This window comes from Aspergillus pseudodeflectus (assembly GCF_044049435.1).
Source record: "Aspergillus pseudodeflectus strain CBS 756.74 chromosome Unknown BJX68scaffold_31, whole genome shotgun sequence".
Taxonomy (NCBI): Eukaryota; Fungi; Ascomycota; class Eurotiomycetes; order Eurotiales; family Aspergillaceae; genus Aspergillus; species Aspergillus pseudodeflectus.
This window is the reverse complement of record NW_027263807.1, coordinates 57,864-82,145: the sequence shown is the minus strand read 5'-3', so window position 1 is coordinate 82,145 and position 24,282 is coordinate 57,864. Positions and strand designations below refer to the sequence as shown.

Genomic DNA, 24,282 nt, shown 5'->3' with positions numbered 1-24,282 from the left:
CTCGCATCTTCGCTTTCAAATTCTTCAACTCCATCACCAGCATTTATTTTCCCAGCTCTCAGTCTCAGACAGAAGAACGCCATCGACGCCCGGCGCCACGACAGGGGAATCCCACATCCAGTCGCTTCTCAGCCACGCCCTCCATCACCTCTCGAATCTTGCAACAAAAACGCCTCCGGAACCTCTGGATCAAGTGGAGCAGCGCCGTCGTGGTGGGTATCACCTCCAAGCTCGTCAACGGACACACAAGGTTGCGACTTGCGAATTTGCGAACATACGAGAGTCGTTAGGGCCCTTAGGAAAATCCTGCGGATTCCTGCACGGCTGATTGTCTCACAGTGAGTGTGGCTCGCAATTTCTTGTCTGACGCCGCTGCTGCCATATTATCTTGAGGCTTTGACTGACTTCTTAGTACTGAAACTGCGACGAGTTATTGACAGGTTCTTGATGCCTCCCCAAAACTATCTAGATACTAAACCTCAAAGTGACGAGAATTTGACAATGCGATTGGACCTACCGTTTTGGCAACCATGAGCAGCACTCTGACAATTCATGGAGCAGGAGTGGAGAGCGGGGGCCAGAATCAAGCGGAGATCCCCGATGAAGAACAAAGGATCGCTCGCACCTGTCGCGAATCGCAAGCTCTCGGAGTTTAGGTGTTGCTGAGTGTTGTGTCTCTGCCATGCTGCCCCTCTTTTTTTCTGGAACTCCATCCTGCTGCTCAGGGACAGCCACAATCTTGTCATTCTTGTTCACGACATCCAAGTAATTGAGCCGAGAGCGACCCATGGTTACGGCCGAAGCGGCGAGGATTACGCTCGGATTTCCTCGGGGCGACTAAATTGTTGGATACGGGCTCATACTTCACGTCCATTCGTTCGTATGTATGGTGGTGCTTGCTGAGAAGCTCGATACCAAGTGCTGTTCGCCACCCTATCAGGACGAGAAGAGAGATGAAATTCACAAAGGATACGATTCCTGGCAGGAATAGCGCAGCACTGCTGTCCACCTCTTGCAAGAAGAAGAGCGCTGTCAGGTCCCGACAGTCTGGGTGAGGGTGTGATAGCTGGGCATTAGCCCAGCATAAGCCAAACCTTAGGCAATGTCAGTTGGGCGAGGGGGTTTTCTTGCGTCCTTCTCCGGCAACTCGGCTCCAATTTTGCCCAAGAAAGCATATTCAAGCGAACTGATGTTCAGGCAGCCCTCGCGCGTGTGCTGATGGTGGTGAAGAATGAGATCTCACACTCATCTTCATCCTTTACATCACGAGATGCGCGGATCGCCCGAAACATTCTTCAGCATCTCAGATTTACGTAACTAACTTCATCACGAAAAGAAGCTAGTTGATCTTCGGCTGTTGACTGCTGTCTTGGCAGCTTATCCCATGCTTCAGAACGAGTACTCTGAGGTCCCACTGAGTTTGGATAGAACAGCAAGTCCCAAAATCGCCGAATCAGTCAAGCAATGTGACGACTCATGGCATTTGTTTTTTTGGACGACGGTCAAAAGCTCATCTCAGAAACAGGATAATCCCTGTAAACCCACGGGGGGGTTTATTTTCCCATGATTATTTTGCTATCTTTGACGGCTTGACCTTCTTCCCACTTTTTCACCCGCAACGGGAGCCAATGAGAGTTATCGATTTCACTGAATCGATCCTCAGCTCCCCATTCCCGCGCCCAAAGGATGGTCGACCCATTTTGAGTCGATGCCAACCGTCGGCGCCAACGGCAGGGATCTTCCCCTCCACAGTCAGAGTCCAAGTTGCTCGCTCGCCGCGCAAGCTCGGTCTTCGCAAAGGGAGGAAGTTAGCCCGAGGAAGCATTCTTGTTGATTATCGGGTTTGGCCCAATCACCATGTTAGGAACCAGATAGCGACGGAATATTCCTTGGACTTCGCTGGGGATATGTGCGTTAAAGTTCAACGCCTTCCACTAGACCGTTGATGTCACGATCTACAGCAGGATTTTGTCTGCCTTGCCAACGCTGATCAACGGGTATCCCCATGTCAAAGGCGCGCCGCACACTGGCGCCAGCGTACAGTCTGATACAAGCGGTGAGTGAAGATGGAAACGACGCAGGCTGTTTTTGTGGATGGCGATCGCGATACTGCAGAATCTGCCTCAAAACCAACACTGCAACCACGGATACAGGACTTATTGGATGCTACCCCGATATACCATTCGCACAGGGACTCAAATATCCGTTATTGGGTCGGTCTCGGGTTATGTAGCTACCATGTTCATCAAACGACAACCGTTCCGTCTGATGACCTTTTGCTGGTCCCCGACAACGTGTGCCCCTGATCTATAACAGAAGCTGCCGTTTGACGCTGCTAAAGTTACTCTGTAGGTACTAGGCTAGGTCCAAGAGGCCCCATTTACCTGATACAGCCATGCAATGCACATTAACTGTGCCGCACTAGAGATTATAAACGCTGGATTAACATGGGACGCGGCGACGCCCAGCAAGTTGCCGCCAGAGACATGGATGTCTTGACTCTTCCGTTCCCCGCCCTCCACCCCCCTGTTCCAGCATTTGAGCAATCATGACTCAACAAGCAATTTCAGCTGTTGGTTTTTCTGTTCCATGCTTGGAAGGGCGCAGATCAACTGCAGCGTTGACTTACCCAGACACGAAAGGCTCAGGTCTCTCCATAACTAACCGCAAGCAGACCATTCGCCTATACAGGCCGAAGAAGCCAATACCGAGCGTCAGATCGAAGCTTCTTTGTCTCTGATTGTTGGGTAGTGGTACAGACTACTCCGTACTACACAACGAGAGCGCCGCGGTCGTTTTTTAGACCATGCAGGACTTCAACGTCTTTCATATTCTCAAAATCTTTGCCGAGAAACCTCCTGCTTAGCGAAGCCATGGCGACTGGGCCGCTGGCGTAACGGCGTTTCTCCGGGGAAAAACCTCAACATTCACTCATGAAACACGACCCAAGGCGAAATTCTCGGAGCTAGGTTCGATCTCCGTTTTCGCTCGGCTTTCCCGAGGCCTGGTTGATCAGCAAGAACTATTTGATATTGTATTGGGAGGTGGGTTACGACTTGAAATCATAGACCTACGATTCATTGTTGGGTCCGGCCGATACCAAAGTACTGTTTCTGCGTACACATATGTCACACAGCCACGAGCGTCCGTCCGTACTCCGTAGAGAGATTGCTTGCTTGCTTTGAAGATCCGGTCGGAAGAGGCCCACATGAGTTGAAACCGCGTCTTGGTTCGAGTGGGTATGGCCGTCTGGTATGAGGAAAATCCAAAACACATTCTACCCCAAGAATTCCGAGGCAAATCGGAAATCGACTTTTGGCGGAGATCCTGCAAACGACGTTTTGACATTCAAAGGGTGCCGAAATCCATCACGAGTCAAACGCGAGTCAGGTGTCTTACAAACTATCAAATCATGATCAAGCAATAAGACATCTTCTAGAAATCATCCGGCGGGCTGTTTAATTTGATAATCTTATTGACTCCTGCCAATTTGGGAATCGTGGTGCGATGGTTTGGCGGAGCTGTCAGCAGTGTCAAGTCTCGCCCTGAAGGATTCGCATGACGAACTGGCCCCATCTGGGTCAGAAACTGAGCCTTCTCATTGACGAATCGAAACTCCGCCGAAACCTTAATAAATTAGGTTAGTTTGGCAAGCTGGGGCGCTCGTGTGGTCTAACTATTCATAGACTGCGTCCGGAGAAACATGGAATGCTTTCCCGACTTGCCAATAAGGACCTCATACGAGTGCTCTAAACAACTGTACCTGCTCTCTCTTACCCTGCAAGTGCCGGCCTGCTTCTGATACGCTTGGGACTGGCCGGCAGCTGGATACCTCGTGGGGTCTAAAAAATGGAGAACGAGGGTAAATCAACGTTGAACCTTGGACCTCTCTGGCAAAGATAGCCGAGCAGCGAGCGCAACCAGGCTGAAATAGAACATTACGTGTTGGGCTATGCTACTTAACTAGTGGCCTAACGGCCCGGATCTTGTGGCAGAGTGGGCATTAACAACAAAGTGAGGCTCATATCGCCGGCTTGCTAGGTTGTATTTTGCAAAACGGGCTCTTTGTTGTCGTCGCCCCCCGCGTGGAGAATCCTCGGTGGGTGAATTTCGGCTATACTTCAGAATTGACTATGAACATCAAAAAGGCAGAGTCAAGAGCTTCTTCATGGGGCTATCAATCTTGTTTCTATTTCAACTGCTACGAGTCTTTGGCCGACGTTTTCTATTGAGGCTTCTATTGAACGCTACGGTCTTTATGCCCGAAGCCCGGGGATGTCGGCGCGCAAGGCCGAAGTTCGGTCTTCAGACCAAAACAAAGACCAGGCAATGGGATACTACGTCAGTTCCCAGAACTCTAGAGGCCATAAGTCACTCGTTGATCAGCCCAAGAAAGCACCAAGAGCAGGGTCACAGCAAACAAGCCCGATATGGCGCCATATAGAGATGCACAGATATCGGAATTAGGGCTGGAGCTCGGGGATGATGCTGCGCTGACAGAATATCAATTGAGATAAGCAGAAGATGACTGCATCACTACCTGCAGGATGAACTGGCTCGGCACAAGCTGAAGAATCGTACTCGTCACCCCGGTTCATCGGCCATCCTGCAGAAACAAAGCACGATGCAAGGGATGCTTGAAAGCGAAGAAGCAAATATGTTCATATGCTTCTTGTTCATCAGCAGAACCAGTTCACCGACAGACAGCCAAGACGGGCCAAAAAGCCAAGTCTTACACCCTGTAAGCCAGCTCCAACTCCGCTGACGCAAAAAGAAAGCCGCTGGGACAGCCCCTTGCTGATTCTGAGGTACAAAGCATGCAGGAGGTGGTGCTTTGAGAATGTGAGTTTTATCGTCTCCAATCTGACAGGATGACAGGTCTCAAAGCTCAGGAGATGTCTTAGCCTCCCTTCAAGGGGCAAGCCCAGGCACGGCAGTGCAGCGCTGCAGCTGCAGAGCCGTTTGACTTGATAAGGAGCACCGATAACCCTCTGGCGAACAATCCTGGTGGGATCTCCGTCCGCCCCCAGTTAGGAAGTGATTGCGACGATTAATCTCAGTCATTGGCCCTCGATATCTGTCGCGTATATGTTAACTACTTTTCACCTAGTCTCTTGTTGACCACGGAAGACTTGGCAAGTTGGGAACTTGTCCGTGGCTGGAGCTCCCCACGCTGCAGAATAATGCAGATCGAATTGAGTCGTTCTGGAAGAAGAAGCTAGGACCTCATGGAGACATGGAGTCCTCGGGAGGATTGACCTACTCCGTAATCTGGCAGCGGCGGCTGATTGGATACTACAGCAAGTGAGAAGATTACTACGCCGTTATTAATTTATTGTCATGAGCGTTCGAGGCACATTTCCGTCCTTTCAGACCAAGCGAAGATCAGACGGAAGCTCCACCGGCGCCGAGGCAAAAGTACTTACGAACGGACTCTTCTTGTCCGCCCTCCGCAGGAGTAACTGTGGGTCGGAGTCGGACTCCGTTTCCGTCTGCAAGATATATCTACCTATGGCCAGGTCTCGATTTATTTGAGCATTTTGTTCGGCCTTGTTTCGAGTCTCTTGAATTTGACCTGCGCAAGGATGCAATTGCTGTCATACTTGAGCCTCAGACTGAGCTACTACTGAGTCAGATTGGCGCCCAGTGACGCCCTTCTCGCACAGCCACCCAGCCCAGGTATGCAAGGCAGGGCTGGCTGGGATGGGGCTAGGCTACAAACGCGGACTGAAAGCCGTTTGTAACCTTGTCGGTTGACGCTCGTGCCAACCAACACCTGGCGATTCTCGTCGGTCCCTACCTACTACTCCTAGTTAGTACCGACGAAGATACGGAGTCCTCTTTGTCAGGTCCCAACGAATGAAGATTCAGCGCAACCAAGGGACCACTGTCAATAGTTCTCACGTGACTGTAATCCACTGCGGGTAGGCGCTGTCGATGTGCAGGCTAGTCCAGCAGAGGCAACAATCTTCTTGGAAAAGAGGCTCGAAGTTTGGTTCGGGAGGTCAGCTAGTCAAATCCGGTTGCGAGGAGTGAGCCACTGGAGAAAGAAGGAAGCCTTGAAGAAGATCCTTCAGACTTCTGCGACGCAACTCCGTGCCGCAGCGGATGATCATCCGTTTCTGTGCCCAAGCGCCCTGCTCTGAGAGGACAGGGTGTTATCTCCTCGGGGAAATGACGGACGAGCCTACATGACAGTTCGAATGGGCGTTTACCTAAGAGCCTTGCGCCTCGCGCCTCGCGCTTCTTACCTTCCTCGGAATTTGATACCTTGCTGCCCCTCGACAACGTGTAACATGGTGACGGCGACCTCCGAGCTAGATATTCAAGAGTCACGAGTGAGCGATGATGAATCCATGATCGCGGGGAAGGACTCCCACAGAAGGAACTCCAATCGAAGCAGCGAAATAGCCGACCCAGAATCCTGCTCCAGCTGAGTGTGGGCTGCGATCCAAAGCTTGCGGGCGCACCTTGACTGTGCCGCAATTCGAGGCTCCACAAAGTACCTGAAGGCTAAGAAGCTGCAAAACGCGCCTTTGTCACGTCTTTGAGATGGCGATTCAAAGAGTAACGATCTTCAGAATGATGCGGCGATGAGGTGAGAAAACTTGGGTGCGGTCCACTACTGCACCTTGGAAAGCCCTCATTTCACTTCGCTCCTGCTGGAGTCGAGAGAACGAGGAGATCCGACAGAGTTCCTTCTTTCTTTGTTCTCGCTCGGAGATAATCGGTGACAAATGCCTTGTGGAGAAGAATGATGTACGTATCGATTCTCGCCTGCCTTGCCCTGCGACGTGCTGAAAGTTGCAAGTTGCGAGTTGCGATTGCAGACTTAGCTACTGCGTACTGCGTACTCGTATGTTCATGTCACTTGGTCATGTTTCTTTTTTCTTTGACCTGACCCTGTGCCATTGCTTACCCACCCAGGGCGCAGAAGACAGCCCACTACTGTCCTTGCAGGTGCGACGATGCAGCCCCGGAAGGCTACGGACAAACGACACATCTGAGATCTTCATCTGCTTCATCCTCCCCTCCGTCATTAGCGTGACTCTATATGCACGTGCCGGATGCCACATTTGGTTGTTGGGTCAGTTGAATCTTGGGATGAATATCTCTTGAGCTTGACACCCAGTCATGCAACCAGAGCGATCAAAGTCGCGATGTGCTTTTTGTATGCGGCAAAACAGGCTTCGGCGTTGGCAAGATGAAGAATAAAAGCACATCATATAAATAATTTCAATGCTCTCTGTAATATATTGTGGGGTGGGCTGATTCGCTCGCTCGCCTGTGACGAAATGATTTACAGCTGCCAAGCGCAGCGACAGCTCCTCTGGACAATGGCAGGAGCTGACACTTGCCTAGGTGCGTTAGCAGCCGGGTAGAAATAAGGCTTTTGACGATTCATTCAGTCAGCTAGATATTTGGTTCTCGAGCAAGAGCGATGAGCAAGCCCCAACTGGAATGTTGTTTATCTACAGAGCGCGGACAACACTTTGGCAATATTGCCCGGGTGTTGTCCACACTCTGTAGATAAACGTCGCGATAACATGGAGCGACTGGACGACTGACTGAAACAGGTAAACGCTAGCTTCCTGCACTGGACAGGGTCATGTCAGAGATCGATGAGGGATTGAGGATGAGTTGGCACGCATCCGCAGTCCGCATGTGTGCAGAACTGCAGAAACTGCAGAGTCAGAATCAGATTCGCATCTGGACTGAGGGGAGGGCCGGGGAGCTGCCCTTGTGTCTCACCCTCAACTCTTCATGCTCTCTCTGAGTCTCTCCTTGGTATCCAAGTCACCCCCCTCATCATCCCTAGGTGAATTGTCAATGTGAACGTCCCTGCAAAATACATCTGCATCACTGGCAGTATTTGAAATCGCCCCACACACATCGTGTCTCTGTCAAAGGGTATCCGTGCACTGATTGGCCGGGTCGTCCCGACAGCTCGGTAACCTAGCAAAAGCCACAGCTGTTGGAGTGACTTTCCGCGGCCAATCGCCGAGCCTGGTTTGAGATGCTTTTTGTTGGTTTTTTTCCAACCTCCCGAGGGTCTCCTGAATTCTTCTTTTTGGTTCAACACGTTTTTTCGGGGATTCGAGGGAGTTGATATGGCCGAATTGCCGGTTCGATTGTATATGGTTTTCTTCACGTTTGTGATGGATCTGATTCATCACTGAAAAGAACTCGAATTTGCGAGCTGCGAGTTCTGACGGGGCTCGGTCAGAGGCCTGGGTCTCGACTCTCGACTCCAGTCCAGCTCTGTTTGAGTCGAGATTTTAATTTAGCAGGTTTAGCAAGCTGTGCCGCTAAGCAGCCGTCCACAGCTCCACCACCACCCGTTCCCCGATGAGATGAAGATGCCTGGCTGACTGGCCTCCAGGCTCCTCGGTTGTTCGAAAAGTGGCCCCCGCGAGGCGTCAAGGGTCAGGTCAGTCAGGCAAGAATGCAATAATCTGCAATCCTGACTCTACCGCCAGAGAGTTTGATTTGCACAATTTCGCTTGCTCGCTTGCTCATTTGATGCGCGCATACATGCGAAATGTCTCATTCAGGTACATACATTCTGTACATTCCATGGATAGCGAGGGGAGCTGTCCCACAGTTCCAAACTTCGAGTATTTGTCATTCCCTGCCAGGCTGCGACGGGTAGAATCAAATTCAACGGCCGTCGAGAGGAGTCAACCGGTTCTTTGTTTGAACTGCGGCTCCGGAATTCCTGACTCCGATCTGAGCCAATGTTCCAGCGTGCCAGTGCTGACAAGAGGGCGACAAGAGTGGGTAGCCTCAGGCTGGGGAAAGAAATTGCATTTATCGACTAATAAATTACCCGATCTAACGGTATTCTCACCCCGATTAATTCAAAATTGAAATTCAAGAATAAATTATTTGTATTAATCTATTCGAGTGTGGTGGGCAACGACGAGCAGCCAGCCTGTGGCAACAGACCAGGTACACTAACGAGGCTGTCGAGTCGACTCGAGACCTTTAAACATCCTTGCATGGACTCTGTGGACCGTACTTGACTCTGTAATAATAATAATCTCGCCGCTGCAACCTTGAATCTTCACAAGCGCCCTCCTTCCATCTCAGTCCATTGCCGCAGTGTCTGCGCATCCGGCTTCACGACATTCGCTACATGGGGACAGGGGCGCCGGCGTTCGCTCTCTCTGACAGGCCCGCGAGATCCAGGGATTCGGTACGCTGCATGGGTTCAGCGACCGCCCAACACTGCTAACGGGGCATATTCCCTTTCTTCACAATCCAACCGGAGCCCGCGTTGTGCTGTTGGTGATGGTTGAGTCCGCAATCACCCAGAAATAGCTGCTTCTTAAACGCGCTGTCTCCCTCACCTACTTTCTGGGCGGCTCTGCCTGTCTCGCATCTCAACTCGACTGTAACTCAACTGCTCTTTGAGGATCAAAGAACAGTCACCATGGAATCCCCTTCCCACCCAAGGCGCATGGCCATCGACTCCCTGCTCAACCCCCCAGCAGAGGCCGACAACCCAACACAGAAACTCCAACACTATGCAGCAGCACATGCGCCCCTCACACCCCAGTACTCGCCTCTATACCCTCCAAGCCCACACCAGCAGTACTTTCGCAACTTCCCCGAGGATACTAATCGACACCACCAAACCCGTCAACAAGTCCATCACCACCACCATCATCACTACCACCCATACGGCCACGGCAGCCAACACAACACCCCAGCCCACCAGGACCACTACCAACACTCGCACCACTCCCAGCACCACCACTCATTCATGCCCTACCACCGCCCACGCTCAACAGACTCCTCACCAGAAGCCTACGCCCGAGACCGGGAACGCTACTCCTCCGTCTCCAGCACCTCCAGCACAAACGCCGGTGCCCACAGCAGCAGCAACAGCACCAGCGGCGACCGGCGGCGTCCGCCACGGCCCAAGTACGAGGAAGAGGAGATGTACTTTATCTGGTACCACCGCGTCGACCTGTGCCAGGAGTGGAAGGAGGTCCGCGAGTCGTTTAACTGCCAGTTCCCCAACCGCCAGCGCCGCGGGTTCCAGGGGATCCAGTGTAAATTCTACCGCTTCATCAAGGAGAAGAAGTGTCCAACGCTGCGTGAGCAGAGGCGCATGCGCGATGGCGAGTTTCTGCGGCAGGAGACGACGACGAGTTCTCGGGCGGATTATGGGTCGAATGCGCCGCAGTTTGGGGTCGTGGAGTGGATGGGCGTTTGGTATCCGTGGATGAGGGAGGACCGGGAGGAGGTGATGCGGAGGAGGTTATCGAGGTAGACACTGGACTCGAAACCCCTACCCATCTCGATCAGCCTCTCCTTTCAAGCAAACGTTTCCACCCGTTACGGCCGACCATCTCAGAATCCTCTGCCGCTTCTACACCTCGCCCTTCTCAACCTCTGTCTCCTCTGATCCATTCATCCTACCTACTCTCTACCGACCGACCTCCTTCAACACGTCCTTGTCCTCCTCTCGAACCGTCAATCACACCACCGATACCCGGCTAAGTGAGCCTCGATATCCATCTCATTCCCATCCCATTCGACCCTTCACCCTCTCTGTCTTCTTCTCTTCTAACTATACATTTTTGCACACAATTTCTACAACTTACTTTTCTCTTTTCTACTATGACCGTATGACATGCTGTGCTACTCATTGGGAGGCTCTCTGTATTTCTAGCATGCATATGACTTGATCTGATCTGATCTGATAGTCGATCGATTCCATTTGGTGTTGAACTCATTAAATCATGGTGATTTCTACAGTTACCTATTCTACATATACATAAATACATGGGTACATTCTGTTAGATATGCTGTCTACCTCGTAATTTTCTCTTCGTGAACCCAGTGCACCTGAACGTAGACTCGACTATATTTAATATCTAGAATTCGGCGCTTATCCCACACACCATGAGATCCTACGAACAGGGGCGCTTAGATACCGAAATAGCTCCCCGAAGAATCGAAACCGCTTCTAGAAGATCTCCGCGCAAAGCTACAGTACAAAACCAACCGGAAGGCCTGCCTACCACCTCCCTCGAGGGGCCAGCAGCCGCAAAGCACATCACCATCACGTGGCATACTCAACCCTCAGCGCCCCTGCCTAGAAGAGACATAAATAGCGAGGGATTGCCGCGGGGAGGGTAGTTATATTTTAGTTTCATCCTGCTGTCCCGGCACCCTCGCAAATAGCAAGCGAGCTTGGATATATGACTCTGGACTCTGAACCCGGTAGGAAACTAAATAATGGGGGGCGCGGGAAAGCAAAGCAAAGCAAAGCACGCAGTGTAGTCTGTATCAGAAGGTGTCGGATATTGCTTTTGGAGGGGGCTACGTTACCATTCTTAGCTTCCCTGCGTTTGCCTGCCTCGGGAGTCTGACTTCGGACGGAGTAGCTGCGGACGCTACCACAGATTACTACATAGATTACATATATGGGGGCCTATCACTCAACTGGACATTCGTTTCGAGACTAGGAATCCTGGACTCGACCCGGGGCGATGGGAGGCTGGCTGATGGTTCAGATTAGTACGGACTTTGAATCTCTGATGGTGCCGGTGGTAATACTACGCCAGTGTACTGTATTGTATTTTACGTGACTATTATACGAGTAGTACTCTGTACTCTTTCTTGCTCCTCTGTTTCCCACCATATACTACCAATCGTCCTATTGTAGCAAGTGATCAATGCACAAGCGAGATAAGTACTATGAACTAACATGAGCAGTCCAAACCAAGTCGCCGACTCAGCACCAAGACCCTCGCAAGACCAACACCATTCAAATTAATCATAAGATATCATAGGCCACATACTAAATGATCGCCCTGGTCCCGCAGACCCCAAACGGCGACCGGCGTCAACTCCTACTGTGACGGTAGTACTACTAAATAATGTCTCCATCTCCGTGCTCCGACCGATCGGCTCTTGTTGACGGCCGACTTATTGATTCTAGTCTACTACTACTATTCTAGTTAAGGATAACACTTCTTGAGGAGTAGTCGGTACGTGCGAGCTGCGGATTGCGCGGGATGATACCCGACTAGGCCAAGCCGCGGCGGACGAGTGAACGATGGTAGTCATACTGAGCGATTGCGGGTCGAGGCTGTTGTTCATACTGTTGTCGAGACTTGATAATAACTTGAATGCCTTGGCTGTCATTTGTGCTTACTACTCTATGTGGGGGTTTGGCTTGGGTTTCGGGATGGCGTCTCTACAGCTTTAAAGTCCCCGACACAACGGTTATATATCAGTCAGATGCTGATGTGACGAGGATTATTTATGTCTCTTGTATCATGTCCATCAGCAAGCATAAACAAGCGAATCCAACCCACGGAACGTCGTAAAAAGGAAATATACGAGGGGAAAAAAAAAAAAAAAAATAGAGAGGAAATGGAAAAGGGTTCAGCTGCTCCTTACAGCATTTCGGATCTTCATCCCACGACTCGATTCCTCAGCCCACTCACAGCTGCAGAAAGTTAGAATTCCAGATCGACCGAAGGATTCGGTTCCCGACAGGATTGGTTAACCGGCGGCTTGGATGGGAAAGGAAAAGATACGAAGTGCTCGAAGTCAACCTATTAGATTGGATTGGATTGGCGAGAGGATACACTTGTGACCTCGGGCATACGACAACCCCCACAGATACACCACAAACAGGGCTATATCTCTGGTGATGTGGATGACACACATCAATGGCCAAGGACAATCAGCATGACAAGCTGGATTCGGAAAATAAATGTAAAATGCACAACTCAAAAGAAGAAAAGAAGAGGAAAAGGAACGTCAGCCGTCCCGTCCGTATCTGTGCGATGCATTCCTTCTGCAACTAGAGCCTGCTACTGCGGGATTCTCGCGTGGGGACGGGAGTTGTCTGTCTGACGACAGGTTTGTCAGGCTGTGTTCGAGACCCTCGGGATCGTGGTGGAGACCCTCGAAACGGTGGGAATTCGTGATTCGTTTCTTAGTTGAGACCGTGTCTATCTATGCTATCTATGCTATGCCACGCCATAATGAAGGCGTGCTTGTGCGTGGCAAGCATGCGAAAGTTTAACCGGCGCTGTCTCGCAATGGCCCGCATGGCATTGGATAATGCATTGAATTATTTGAGGTTCTTCAGCACGTCACCTGGCTGTGGCAGAAGTGATCAACTGGTCTGAAGCATGTCGACCCCGCATTGTTGTTGGCAGGATCATCGTTCTCGTCGTCATCTGTCGCTCCAACGATCTCTCCCAGGCTTAGGCTCTCGCACTTGTCTGGGAATGATAGAAGATCGGCAATGACGAAGGCTGCATTGCTAGCAAGCCCGTTATGCGTATCGACGGCGTTCCGGAGTTTTGGACGGAGTGAAACTTTAGTCCGGGGTTGACACGACATTTGTGGCATTGTCTTGTGCTGCACGTCGCTACTGTAGGAAACTGGATATGCAGTCACAACAAACTTTGTACATGAAGCTCGGATGCTTCTTGCAAGCCGTAAGATTGCTCTTTACCAGCTGTCTTCGTCAGACTCCACGTGCGACCGTACCCCGTATAGATTTCCTATCCTGCCAGCGCCCGCTTCGTCGTCGGACATATCCCAGTCGTACTCTTCGTCGTCGGATCGGTCATGTCTGTACTTTCTGTAGATCGCCGCGGCGTCATCTTCCTCATCGTCCCATGATAGGTCCTCGTCTGGATAGTCATTTGCGGGGTTATTCTCAGCTGTTATGGTAGCGCGGTTAGCCCGATGCATTCCCGGGGAGTGTGATGTAAGAAGGGAGCTATACCATTGGAGTCTCCATCCTCGCTGTCCCAGCGATCTTCATCGTCGTCTGACTCTGCAAAGTCCTCCCACAGTATCTCATCTTCCGGCGTGATGACGATAACTCCAATGTCTTGGCGGCTGCTGTCAATTCCGTGGTAGCGTAGCCAGGCTTCTTGGTCTTCTAGATCGACAAGCGGGTCTGTCAACCCGCCCCTGTCCGGCAGAGGGCGGCGAATATACATGTCGTAAACATAGTCCTCGTCGTTGTCGATGGCTTCATCTCCCGCCGGAAGCTTAACAGGCTTCTCCTCTGCTGGCTTTGGAACAGGAGGCGCCGCCCGATGCTTGTTAGGGGTGCGTGGTTGGTATTTAAGCGGAGGCTTGGGCATAGCAGAGCGTGTCACCATGGGCTGGGAATGCTGCGTCGTGACCGGTGTCCCCTCCAATTCTCCATCAAGCTCTAGCGCAATCTGCTCAAACTGACGTGCCAACCGGTCCGACTCGTCCTCCCAATTACTCTGGTGAGCCTGTGCTCCCTTTTCCAGTACCTGAGAGATATGCTGTTTAGCAGCGGATATTGCGCCTTGTCGCTCTTCTCTCCATTTCTTTTCGGCCTGGTTCACCACCGGTCGCTTTCGCGGGCGTGCAGGTTCCGGAGCCGCCTCCTCCAATATACCCGCAGCTGCATCCGCAACCATGGACGCACGTCTTGAATGAGGCTCCCGCCGCAGCTTCTCAACCAGGACTGCCACAGCACCCTCCCTACGTTTCTGGACGCCCCCTCCCGTAGTGCGCAGCGGGCCGGAAGGTGTGCTTGACCGCGAAATCTGGAAGCGTCGTATTGATGGCGCTACACTAGGCGACGTCGGACTACCTGTTGCACCCGCGGCGGAAGATACCAGCGTTTCGCCGCCTCGTGCGCCCTCGTTTTTCGGCGCCGTAGCCTTCTCAGACCCTGGCGTGATCGGAGAGGGAGAAGAATAGATTGCATTTTTCAGTTTCTCCTCGGCCTCTTTTCGAGCAGCTGCGACTCTCCTCTCCTCACGAAGCTCGGCTCCTGGGGACGTGGCTCTGACCATAGGAACACCTCCGTCTCCGCCCCCACCACCAGCGTTAGTGGATTTGCGGACATGGAGACTGCTCACGGAGCGCGGACTCCGGATTGCTCTCTGTGCGGCGGGGGTGCTGGAAAAACTAGGCGAGCCACTTCTGCTGATGCCGCTGGCGTTGATTGTGACTCGTTGAAAGACAAAGTCTGTGAACCGGCGCTTTGTCTGATGTAGCTCAGATTGAATATCTGTGGCTTGTGTTAGGTATGAAGGGATAATCATGATACATAAGATATTCAAGCTCATTCCGGAGTTGAGGCTTGTTGCCGACTAGGTACAGCTGAAGGTTCTTACATAATGTGTCTACTGGCTCTTCCTCTCGGCGCCGTTTGATGTTGATGTGCTCCGGAGGCAAGGCCATGGTAAAAAGTTGACGCGCCGAGCTGCGCCTGGGTATGAGGGGGATAATAAGATGAGCCGAAGCGTATCTGGTAGTTCCAAGAGACGGTGGCGGCTGAGATCAACGTTGTTATTTACTTTTGGGATGGACTGCGGCTGCTGTGTTTTTCCGCTCCGGGCTTATCTCATCCCAAGTTTTGGGACCTTCAGTCCCAACTTCACAGTTCAGGCAGAGCTCGTGGCTTTGCAATGGTATTGGCGATTAAAAATGTGGCAGATTAAGCTTTATTATAGTTTTCTTCAATCAATGCCTAGATACGCGATGCTATTCATACATGTTGCATATTAACTGAATGTATGTCGTGATATTTGTTTGTCGGCTCTCTCTCATCTCCTTCAAATTTCTCAATGGCTGCCAGTTGCCATTGTATGAATACCAGAAGCCTGCTGTCGTCCCGTCCCACACCGGAGAAGCAACAATTGCCCAAGTTGTTTCCCTCAAAATGGCATAACATATGCAAAAAAAATGAGACTGAGACGTAAAGAGTCCTAACCAATCCAGTCTATGGTATAGCCGAGGTCCCTCGTCTCCAAAGGCAAGGGAATAAACAAAGAAATGTGAAAAGGTCAAGAACAAAAGGATGAAAATGAGAAAAGAAAGCGAAAAAAAATGTCATACCCAGCTAGCAATACATGTGAATGGTATAAGAAAGGGGATTAAAACATTATTAGGGGAAGGGAATGGAAAGATTAAGACATAACAGGTAAGCCAATACAGTAGAAGAATCAAAATGATAGAATCCGGAATGGTAAGATGCAGAAAAGGATCAACCATGTCAGAGAAAATAGGAAACGTAAGAGGATGACACATAGATGACCCGAAGAAATGTTGCAGAAAGCTCAAGATGTGAAGGGTTTATTTGGCGCCGATCTCTTCTTCAGCCCAGCCAGGCAATGTATTCTCATTCTGGATAGCCAACCCGAAGCCTGAGTGGTTGAGTCCACCGAGAGCGGACGAAAAGCTTGAGAAGCTGTTCTGGGAGTGATGTGCGATTCCTGAGCGATGAGCTCCGGGTTGACTCGAGATGGGGCCGAATGGCTCTTGGGAGAATGACGGCAAGCTCACAGCTCTCGAGTGTTGCGCGCGGGGTACGCTCAGAGTGCTGGTGCTCGCAGTGGCGTGATGACCGGGCCCAGTTGGTCCGTTGCTGACGTTCAGAAAACCGTTTGTGGGTGCCTTGTGCTGGTGCAGCGGGGCTTCGATACTGCCGTTCGTAAGCTCGCTGGTGCTGGTCGGGTTGTAGAGTGACTGCTGGTGATGGTGGTTGGACTGGGGCTGGGATTGCAGAGCGGCCAGAGTAAGGGAATCATTCAACCGGTTTTCCTCCTCTTGAGCCTGCTGAGCCGACATTTGGTTAAGGTACATGGTCAGCGGGTTGTTGGAGCCCGAGTTCAAAATGCCCGACGGAGATGCAACGTTCTGCAGAGGATGGCGGTTTTGTTGACCATTCTGGGATCCAGTAGAGCCCGGAGCGGGCGACAGTGCCGGACGAGTTGGGCTGGGTTGGGAGCCGGGTTGAAGGGTGTGGAAGCCATTGAGCGTCGGCTGAGGCGACTGTGGCCCTTCGATGCCACCGTTGCGGTTCTGCTGGCCAGTATTACCAGTCTGACGAGGCGGGTTTCCACAGCGGTCCTTGCCAAAGTTGATCTTGAAGCGCCGGTACTCCTCCCGGTTTCGCATGCCTTCGATAGCCTTGATTGCGTTTGCAATGTTGGTAAAGTTCACAAAGGCGCAACTCTTCTCTCGCAGTGTGTTGACCAATTCAATTTCACCATATTCAGAAAAGTCTTGACGCAGACGCTCCTCAGCCCACGACTCGTCCAGGTTGCCTACGTACACGTTGCGAGAAGCGCCGCCGCTGACAGCCAAAGCAATAGCGGGAGGAAGAGGTCCAGAGTGTTTACCCCAGCCAATCTTCAGTCTTCTGTTGTGAATCATGAGCCCCTGTAGGTTGCTCAGGGCATAGAAAGAAGCAGCTGATGTCGGGTCGATGAAAGTGACGAAGCAAATATGCTTATCGGGAATGTACCGAATATGGTGCAAAAGACCACCGCGTACGACATTGCAAATCTCCTCAATTGTAGTTTCGGGATGGATGTTTCCCAGGTAGATGGTCCGGTTGCCCAGATTGTTGACACCACCCGCAGAGGTGGCTACGGCTGCCGCGGCCACTGATTGCTGGGCGAGGGCGTTGGTGATCAGGTCACGATCCGCAGAGTTCAGGATGTGCGCATATCCCGGCGCAATTCCCAGAAACTGTGCGGCGTTCTGCTGCTGTGTTTTCGAGACGTAAGCGCAGCGATCCTTGCCGTAAAATACACGTTTTGGAGCTTGCCATTTGACCTCCTGAGGTAGCTGAGACACGGCCTTCATAGCGTTTGTGATAGACAGGAAATGGACAAAGCCAATGGCCTTTTCTTTGACAATCTTTACAGTGTCAATAGGGCCAAACTTCCCTAGCTCCTCCCGTAACTCGTCTTCTGTCGTCTCCTCAGGCAAGTTTCCGAGATACACATTGCGCGAGGCTCCTGACTGTTGTACCGCCAGTGCGACAGAGGTCGGCACCTGAGATGGCTTGCCCCAGCCGACCTTGATGTCATTTCCCTTGATAGCTAGCTTTTTGAGAATAGCATCCGAATGAAAATGCGTAGCGGAATTGCTGTCCAAGAACGAGATGAAAGCGCAGTTCTTGTCTGGCAGCAAGCGGACGGACTCAATTTGGCCACTCCGGACATGGTTTAAGATCTCCTCCGCTGGGGTCTCCGGAGGGATGTTGCCCAGATACACGGTTCGGCTCGTGCCTGAGAGAAGACCCGGGGTTACAGCCGCCGCAGGACTTCCGTATGCAGCGTTCCCGAGCCCTCCCAAGCCACCAACCGGCGATTGAGGACCAGCCAACATCTGTGAGTTGCCCAGACCTTCCGCAGATAGCATACTCGAGTATAAACTAGCATTGTGCGAAGCTTGTGTCGGACTTCCCAGTTGGTTCTGTGGCCCCTGTGCCGAGTTGTTCTGCGAGAATCCACCATAGTTGGCAAACTGGGGAGAAGTAAACGCGGACGGAGTCCCGGGTTGGAAGGGGCTGCCGAGCAGGAGTTGGGAGGGGAGGAGAGGAGTAAAGTTCATGTCATACGCGCCCGAGGTTGCCATGTTGTCAGTCGTGCTTTGGGTGGCCGCCGTGTTGATGGCAGGAATGTTTATTCGACGAGAATTCCGGTCCGACAATCCTTGCAAGGGAATGTTGTTTGACTGGTACGCTCCGTGGGAGAATCCGGTACTATCTGCGTTCAAGTGCGAAAACTTTAGACGGCTTGGGAGGCTCGAGGCATCGGAGGTTTGCATGGCGAGCGGAACGAGCGAAGGGGGTAGGTAGGGCGTCCGGGCGAAGTTGGCGTGAACGGAACGGCCTCTGTCAACACGAATGAGGCTGACAAGAAAGGGGTGGGAGATTGAACGCTTGAGGATTAACCCAAGGAGCTAAGAAAAGAAAGGAATAAGAGCAAGAGAAATGAATATGAAGAACAATGGGGCTAATGTTAACCCCCGAGAAGAGAACGGGAAATGGAGAAATGGAGCAACAGGAGAGAAAAGGGAAACGAAGGTGAAGACCAAAAGAGAGTGACAAGAAGAAGACGATCAAAAAATGTCAAGGCGCGAAACGAATGGCCCCAATGGAGACGTGTCTAGAAATGATTCTAGTGGTCAATTGGAATGTTCATTGGGGGAGTCGGTTGTGGAAAGGGGACGGACGGACTGACCTTTGGAGATGGTTGCCGCTGGCTTAGGGGTTCGCGGCCGATGGCTGCGACGCGCCAACCCTTCAAATGATTAATAAGAGCCGCAACACTAGCTTTCTGCACTCAGCAGGAAAGTAGTAGTGATCAAAAGACAAGCAGAAGAATATTATTACTCGGTATTGGATGAACGATCAAAGGGTCCACGGAATGACAGCACAGCAGGACAGAGTACAGACTCGAATGGAGACAAAGAATAGCATCGAGCTATTAAACTCGAAGTGGATAAGCGCAAAGGGCAAAAAGAAATAAATTAAACGTCACGTCGCTCGTCCCCTGAGCAAAATATCGTATCCAGGAACAACAGGGGAAAAGGGGTTGAGCAAAGGGGTAACGGTGACGAACAAAGTAAAATACAAACAAGCCTCTGAGGTCCCTGACCAAGGATCAAATGAGACTCAAATACAATCAGATCGGAGGTGAATGGTTAACGTCAAATCAAATCAGAGTTTCTGAAACGATTGGGCTCCGTGAATAATAATCACGAGGTCAAACTTGAATTGTCAAGGTAATAGGCCAAGCAAACTTGAAGATACGGATGCTGTGGTGTTCGGTATGCATTTACAAAAGAGTATGGGCATCTCCAGGCACTTCGTCAGGAGAAGAAAGACAGAAAGTACAGACTTGGGAATGCAAACTCGGTTATGTAGTGATTGTTCCCTGAGTGGCAGTTACTCTGTCCGATTAAGGATCAGCCGAAGATTGAACGTTCATGCGGAGATCATGGCTTGTGATTAAAGAAGCTGGGGATCGATGAAGCGATACGTGACCAAGGTTGTGCGGGTGGAGGCCTTGCCTGTTTGCCAGCTTGCCATTGTCTTTAGCAGATGTCAATTTGAATAAGAATAGGCGCGGCCATCCTGACAAGAAAACGCGGGGAAGTCCTGGTTCGAGGACACTGCGATGCATCCCTTTTGGTATAAAAGGCTGGTCTGCGCATGGTCAATTCACTTTCAGAAGCAGGAATAGCTTATGGACCTGCTGACGATACATCGTTGGCAGGATCAGAAGGACCATGAATAGCTTTTGGTGGGGTTCATCTCACGCAGGCTGAAAGCCTGAAGAAAACGGGATGGAAAGTCAAAGCGGCTCAAGGTCGGCGGAAATATGATCCACTCCGGGGCGGGGGAAGTATGGACGCTTTGGAATTGATGCTGATACCTAGGTAAGAACTTGGTACTGGTAGTAACCAATGACCTGTCTTGAGCTTTCTATTTGTGAGGGGAATCATTTACTGTGCTAGATCTGATCGAATCACATCCTTACCTTGGGCTATTTCCTCACATATCATACAAATAGATATACTCCGGTGACCGGACGATTAGCACGGGAATCATAGGATTACTATCCAAGAACTATCTCTGTAGATCTGACACAAGCAGCAGCCTAGAACATAAGCCTCTTCATTTGGCTTGCGTGAATCGTTTCTGTTGCGATAAAAAAAGGCATGGTTATGTTAGTGCCTGAGGCATCACCGCGGCCAGAAAATTACCCCTCCGGAAATTAGATAACCAAGATTCTTTTTCACCTCTCCTGTGTGCGGGCTTGCGAAATCCATTGTGCTTGGATCATTCGGGCATTCAATAATTACTCATATATCCAGCGTTAGGTATGTTCTAATTGTGGTGACCTCAATATCTCCTGCTTTGTTCTCCATCGCTGGGGGCTTATGTGTGACTCAGAGGCTAATCTTCCCCTCCGCAGCGCATATAAACCGGCTCCACGAACAACATTAGCAATCCTTGACCTAGAGTCTTTTACAGTCAATTGATCACCGCAATGGCTTCTATATACATCGACGAAGACGCTGGAAGAGACGACTCGACCGCCACTGGTTCCGAGTCAGCTCCCTACAAGACCCTCCTCCACGCTTTCCTTCAACACGCCCCTACCGATGGCGCTCAATACCTGACTCGCAAATCCCAGACCGAGCCTACGGGCGAAGGTGCCGATCCAGCAGCAAAGTTGGAATGGAAGCCTGCCACCAAGTCGGCGATAAAGAAGGCAACCAGCTTACTCGAGCAAAAGAAGAAGAAGGCCGCAAAGGAACAAGAACTGGCTATCCGTGAGAAGAAGCAGGCAGAGGAACGCCAACGTGTCTTGGAGGAAGCGAAGAAGATCGTGATAAAGGATGATCCCTCTCTGCCCAAGCCAGTTAGGATCCGGTTAGACGTGACGGACCCTGCCACTGTCACATTGGGCACGCCAGAGTCAGGTACCCCTGGAACCCGTGTCCGGGTCCTGGGACGAATCCACCGTCTGCGTAGTCAGAAAGATATGATCTTTTTGACCCTTGCGGATGGATACGGCTACCTGCAGTGCGTTCTGACTGGCCAACTCACCAAGACCTACGATGCCATGACTCTCACCCTCGAAACCTCCATTGCCCTGCACGGAGAGATGAAGGCCGTCCCCCCCAAGCAGCATGCGCCTAACAACCGGGAACTTCATGTCGACTTCTACACGGTCATTGGCCGTGCCGCCGGCGACAAGGAGGCTATCACCACCCGAGTCTCCCAGGACGCCGACCACCAAACCCTCTACAACAACCGCCACCTTGTTCTCCGCGGCGAAACTGCTTCCTCCGTGATGAAAGTGCGCGCTGCCACCTTGAAGGCCTTCCGTCAGACATTCGACGAGCTGCGCATGACCGAGGTGACCCCTCCCGCCATGGTACAAACCCAGGTCGAAGGAGGAAGCACCCTCTTCAAATTCGATTATTACGGCGAAGACGCCTACCTCACTCAGTCCTCGCAACTCTACCTCGAGACCTGCATTCCCTCCCTTGGAGATGTCTTCTGCGTCTGCCCCTCCTTCCGCGCAGAGAAATCCCTCACCCGCCGCCATCTCTCTGAATACACGCACATCGAGTCTGAGCTCGACTTCATCACCTTCACCGACCTCCTCGACCACCTCGAGGCCGTCATCTGCCGCGTTCTCGAAATCGTTCTCGCCGACCCCGTCGCAAAACCGATTATCGACACCCTTAACCCTGGCTTCCAGCCCCCAAGCCGTCCATTCCTCCGCATGAAGTACTCAGACGCCATCGAGTGGCTGCGCGAGCACGAAATCCCCAACGAAGAGGGCAAACCCCACGAGTTCGGCGACGACATTGCCGAAGCTGCAGAGCGTAAGATGACAGATATCATCAACCGCCCCATTTTCCTCACCCACTTCCCTGCTGAGATCAAGGCCTTCTACATGAAGAAGGACCCTGAGGACCGCCGTGTCACAGAGAGCGTTGACGTTCTCATGCCCGGTGTCGGTGAGATTGTCGGTGGAAGTATGAGGATGGACGACTGGGATGAGCTCATGGCCGCGTACAAGCATGAGGGCATGGACCCCTCGCCGTACTACTGGTACACTGACCAGCGCAAGTAAGCTACCCTCCTTTCTCCTTTCTCCCCTTTCTATGTCACCCCATTTCTCATCAAAATGCGCAAACATACTAACAACCTGGATTAGGTACGGAACCTCCCCGCACGGAGGATACGGTCTTGGTCTGGAGCGTTTCCTCGCCTGGTTGTGTGCCCGCTATACTGTTCGGGATTGCTCCCTGTATCCCCGTTTCACGGGCCGTTGCACGCCTTAGGAAAAATAGTCAATAGTTTCTTTAGCAGGGTACTCGGTGGAAGGCCTTTTCGTCTTTTTCTCTTTTCCCTCTTATTATTCCTCCTGCAAGCTTTCTAGCATAGACACGAGACTACCTTTTGCTTATCTATGCGGCATCTTCTGTCAAGTAACGGCTGTATCGTATATCCTTGATGTGTTGCTATAGTGCTCATGATATTAGGATTCGGGTACCGGGTACCTGGTGAACAATGGGGAAAGCTTAAATAGCGTACCTAGGCAACTCGACGAGGTAGACTTGACGGATAAATTCTCCTTTGCCACGTGCTTTTGCCAAGTTGATCAGTACCTGACAGTGACAGTGTCTTTCAACACGGAGAAGCGGCTTCGGCAAGAATGTCTACAGCAGGACAATTTGCAGCCGTCAACCACTAATCGATGGACCGATCTCGATGACTGGGTGGCGATAGAGGTTAGTTTTATGTTTGTGGGAAACTAAGCACATACTATCCTTTCTATGCATCATCTGATACCTCAGATTGATGGTGTTTTACTTCACCTCAAGTTGTTGAAGGTCGCTCTATCGGGTGTAGTACCGATGCCCTTGACCTGAGTACTAACTAGTAGAAACATATGGAAATCAAGCAAACACACCAGTACTGCTAAACTGCTTGATATATCTAGACGCACCGAGGCGAACAAAACGTTCACATCCGGGTATACTGTCCCGGAAATATATCGTTATTGCTTAGAAGATGTTGAAATCTCCAACAAGAACCTGGAAGATATAACGTTATGTCCACTTCAAATTCCAGAAAATAATATATATGATGTAAAATGTCGTCAACTGTCCTTGAATCGTAACATGCGTGTAAAGTCGTCCTGAGCAAGCAAAGCGAGTCGCGACAAACCCGAGTCCATTACCCGATTGACGCGTCTTCTCTTCGAGAATCTGGTTATGGCGCCGGTGTCCTGCTGGCTTGCTCTGAAGAGGCTTCGGCTGTGAGTTCCGACAGCGCCATGAAGATCTCTGCTTGGGAAGCGCCTGAGCGGATGGTGGCAATCAAACTATCCACGGCCTCGGGCTGTCCATGCGAAACCACGTCAATAAGCCGTCTAAGAAATGTCTGGTAGTATTCGGCATTTTCGTTATTGGCTTCGTTGACTAGGTGACCGTTCGTGGGTTCGCTGTTGCCGCTCTGATTGCTGTGTCCGTTGGTCTCGTGGCTGGCAAGTGGGATGTCGTCAATAAGGGCAACACAGAACATAGAGGCCCGAGAGTTCGGATAGGAAGGGGGTCTTGCCCCCTCTAGGGGTAGAAATCATGAAGAAGATCTGGATGGTGAGAGGAAAGGCGAGTTACTCACCTTTCCTTTGAGGAGGTTTGCCGTGAGTTTGGGTCTCTCTGGTCCATGTTCGGGACGGCGCGCCGGCCCAGGTGGTTTCGTGCTGTGGTTCAGGAATAACTTTCAACCCAGGGAGATAAACGCAAGTCGTGACGTAAAAGGGGCGTGTTTAGTGACACTGAATAGCTTGAAGGGTGCACTGAAGCAAGTTGAAGAGTGTCAGGGAGGAAGGACAACTATGTAAGGTCGGCTACGGGCCTTGGGCTGCCAGCTAACTCAAAGACCCCACTGGAGGAGCAAGGCATGCGAAAAAG

At 51.4% G+C, this 24,282-nt stretch overlaps 6 protein-coding genes across 6 annotated transcripts; 2 read left to right on the top strand and 4 right to left on the bottom strand.

The window, feature by feature from the left end:
* The first annotated feature begins 9,007 nt into the window (after positions 1-9,007).
* Positions 9,008-10,848, top strand: BJX68DRAFT_240368 (uncharacterized protein). Its single transcript, XM_071040670.1, has one exon. The coding sequence runs from the start codon at positions 9,437-9,439 to the stop codon at positions 10,280-10,282; it is 846 nt and encodes a 281-aa protein (XP_070897325.1). The 5' UTR covers positions 9,008-9,436; the 3' UTR covers positions 10,283-10,848.
* A 2,479-nt stretch (positions 10,849-13,327) lies between these two features.
* Positions 13,328-15,300, bottom strand: BJX68DRAFT_120780 (uncharacterized protein). Its single transcript, XM_071036119.1, has 2 exons — positions 13,772-15,300; positions 13,328-13,706 (listed from the first exon to the last, which is right to left on the bottom strand). The coding sequence occupies exons 1-2, from the start codon at positions 15,102-15,104 to the stop codon at positions 13,492-13,494; spliced, it is 1,548 nt and encodes a 515-aa protein (XP_070897324.1). The 5' UTR covers positions 15,105-15,300; the 3' UTR covers positions 13,328-13,491.
* A 127-nt stretch (positions 15,301-15,427) lies between these two features.
* Positions 15,428-16,203, bottom strand: BJX68DRAFT_240364 (uncharacterized protein). The gene has a single exon (XM_071040669.1). The coding sequence runs from the start codon at positions 16,066-16,068 to the stop codon at positions 15,871-15,873; it is 198 nt and encodes a 65-aa protein (XP_070897323.1). The 5' UTR covers positions 16,069-16,203; the 3' UTR covers positions 15,428-15,870.
* BJX68DRAFT_120769 (putative differentiation regulator (Nrd1)) lies at positions 15,913-18,795 on the bottom strand. Its single transcript, XM_071036118.1, has one exon. The coding sequence runs from the start codon at positions 18,598-18,600 to the stop codon at positions 16,114-16,116; it is 2,487 nt and encodes an 828-aa protein (XP_070897322.1). The 5' UTR covers positions 18,601-18,795; the 3' UTR covers positions 15,913-16,113.
* Positions 18,796-20,831: 2,036 nt separating this feature from the next.
* BJX68DRAFT_256317 (asparagine--tRNA ligase DED81) lies at positions 20,832-22,644 on the top strand (the record flags this gene model as incomplete). The annotated part of the gene is made up of 2 exons (XM_071043167.1): positions 20,832-22,429; positions 22,518-22,644. 2 exons carry the CDS (start codon positions 20,832-20,834, stop codon positions 22,642-22,644), a joined length of 1,725 nt encoding a protein of 574 aa, XP_070897321.1.
* A 934-nt stretch (positions 22,645-23,578) lies between these two features.
* On the bottom strand, positions 23,579-23,890 carry BJX68DRAFT_268455 (uncharacterized protein; the record flags this gene model as incomplete). Its single annotated transcript, XM_071046103.1, has 1 exon — positions 23,579-23,890. The coding sequence occupies one exon, from the start codon at positions 23,888-23,890 to the stop codon at positions 23,579-23,581; it is 312 nt and encodes a 103-aa protein (XP_070897320.1).
* Between the last annotated feature and the right edge of the window lie 392 nt (positions 23,891-24,282).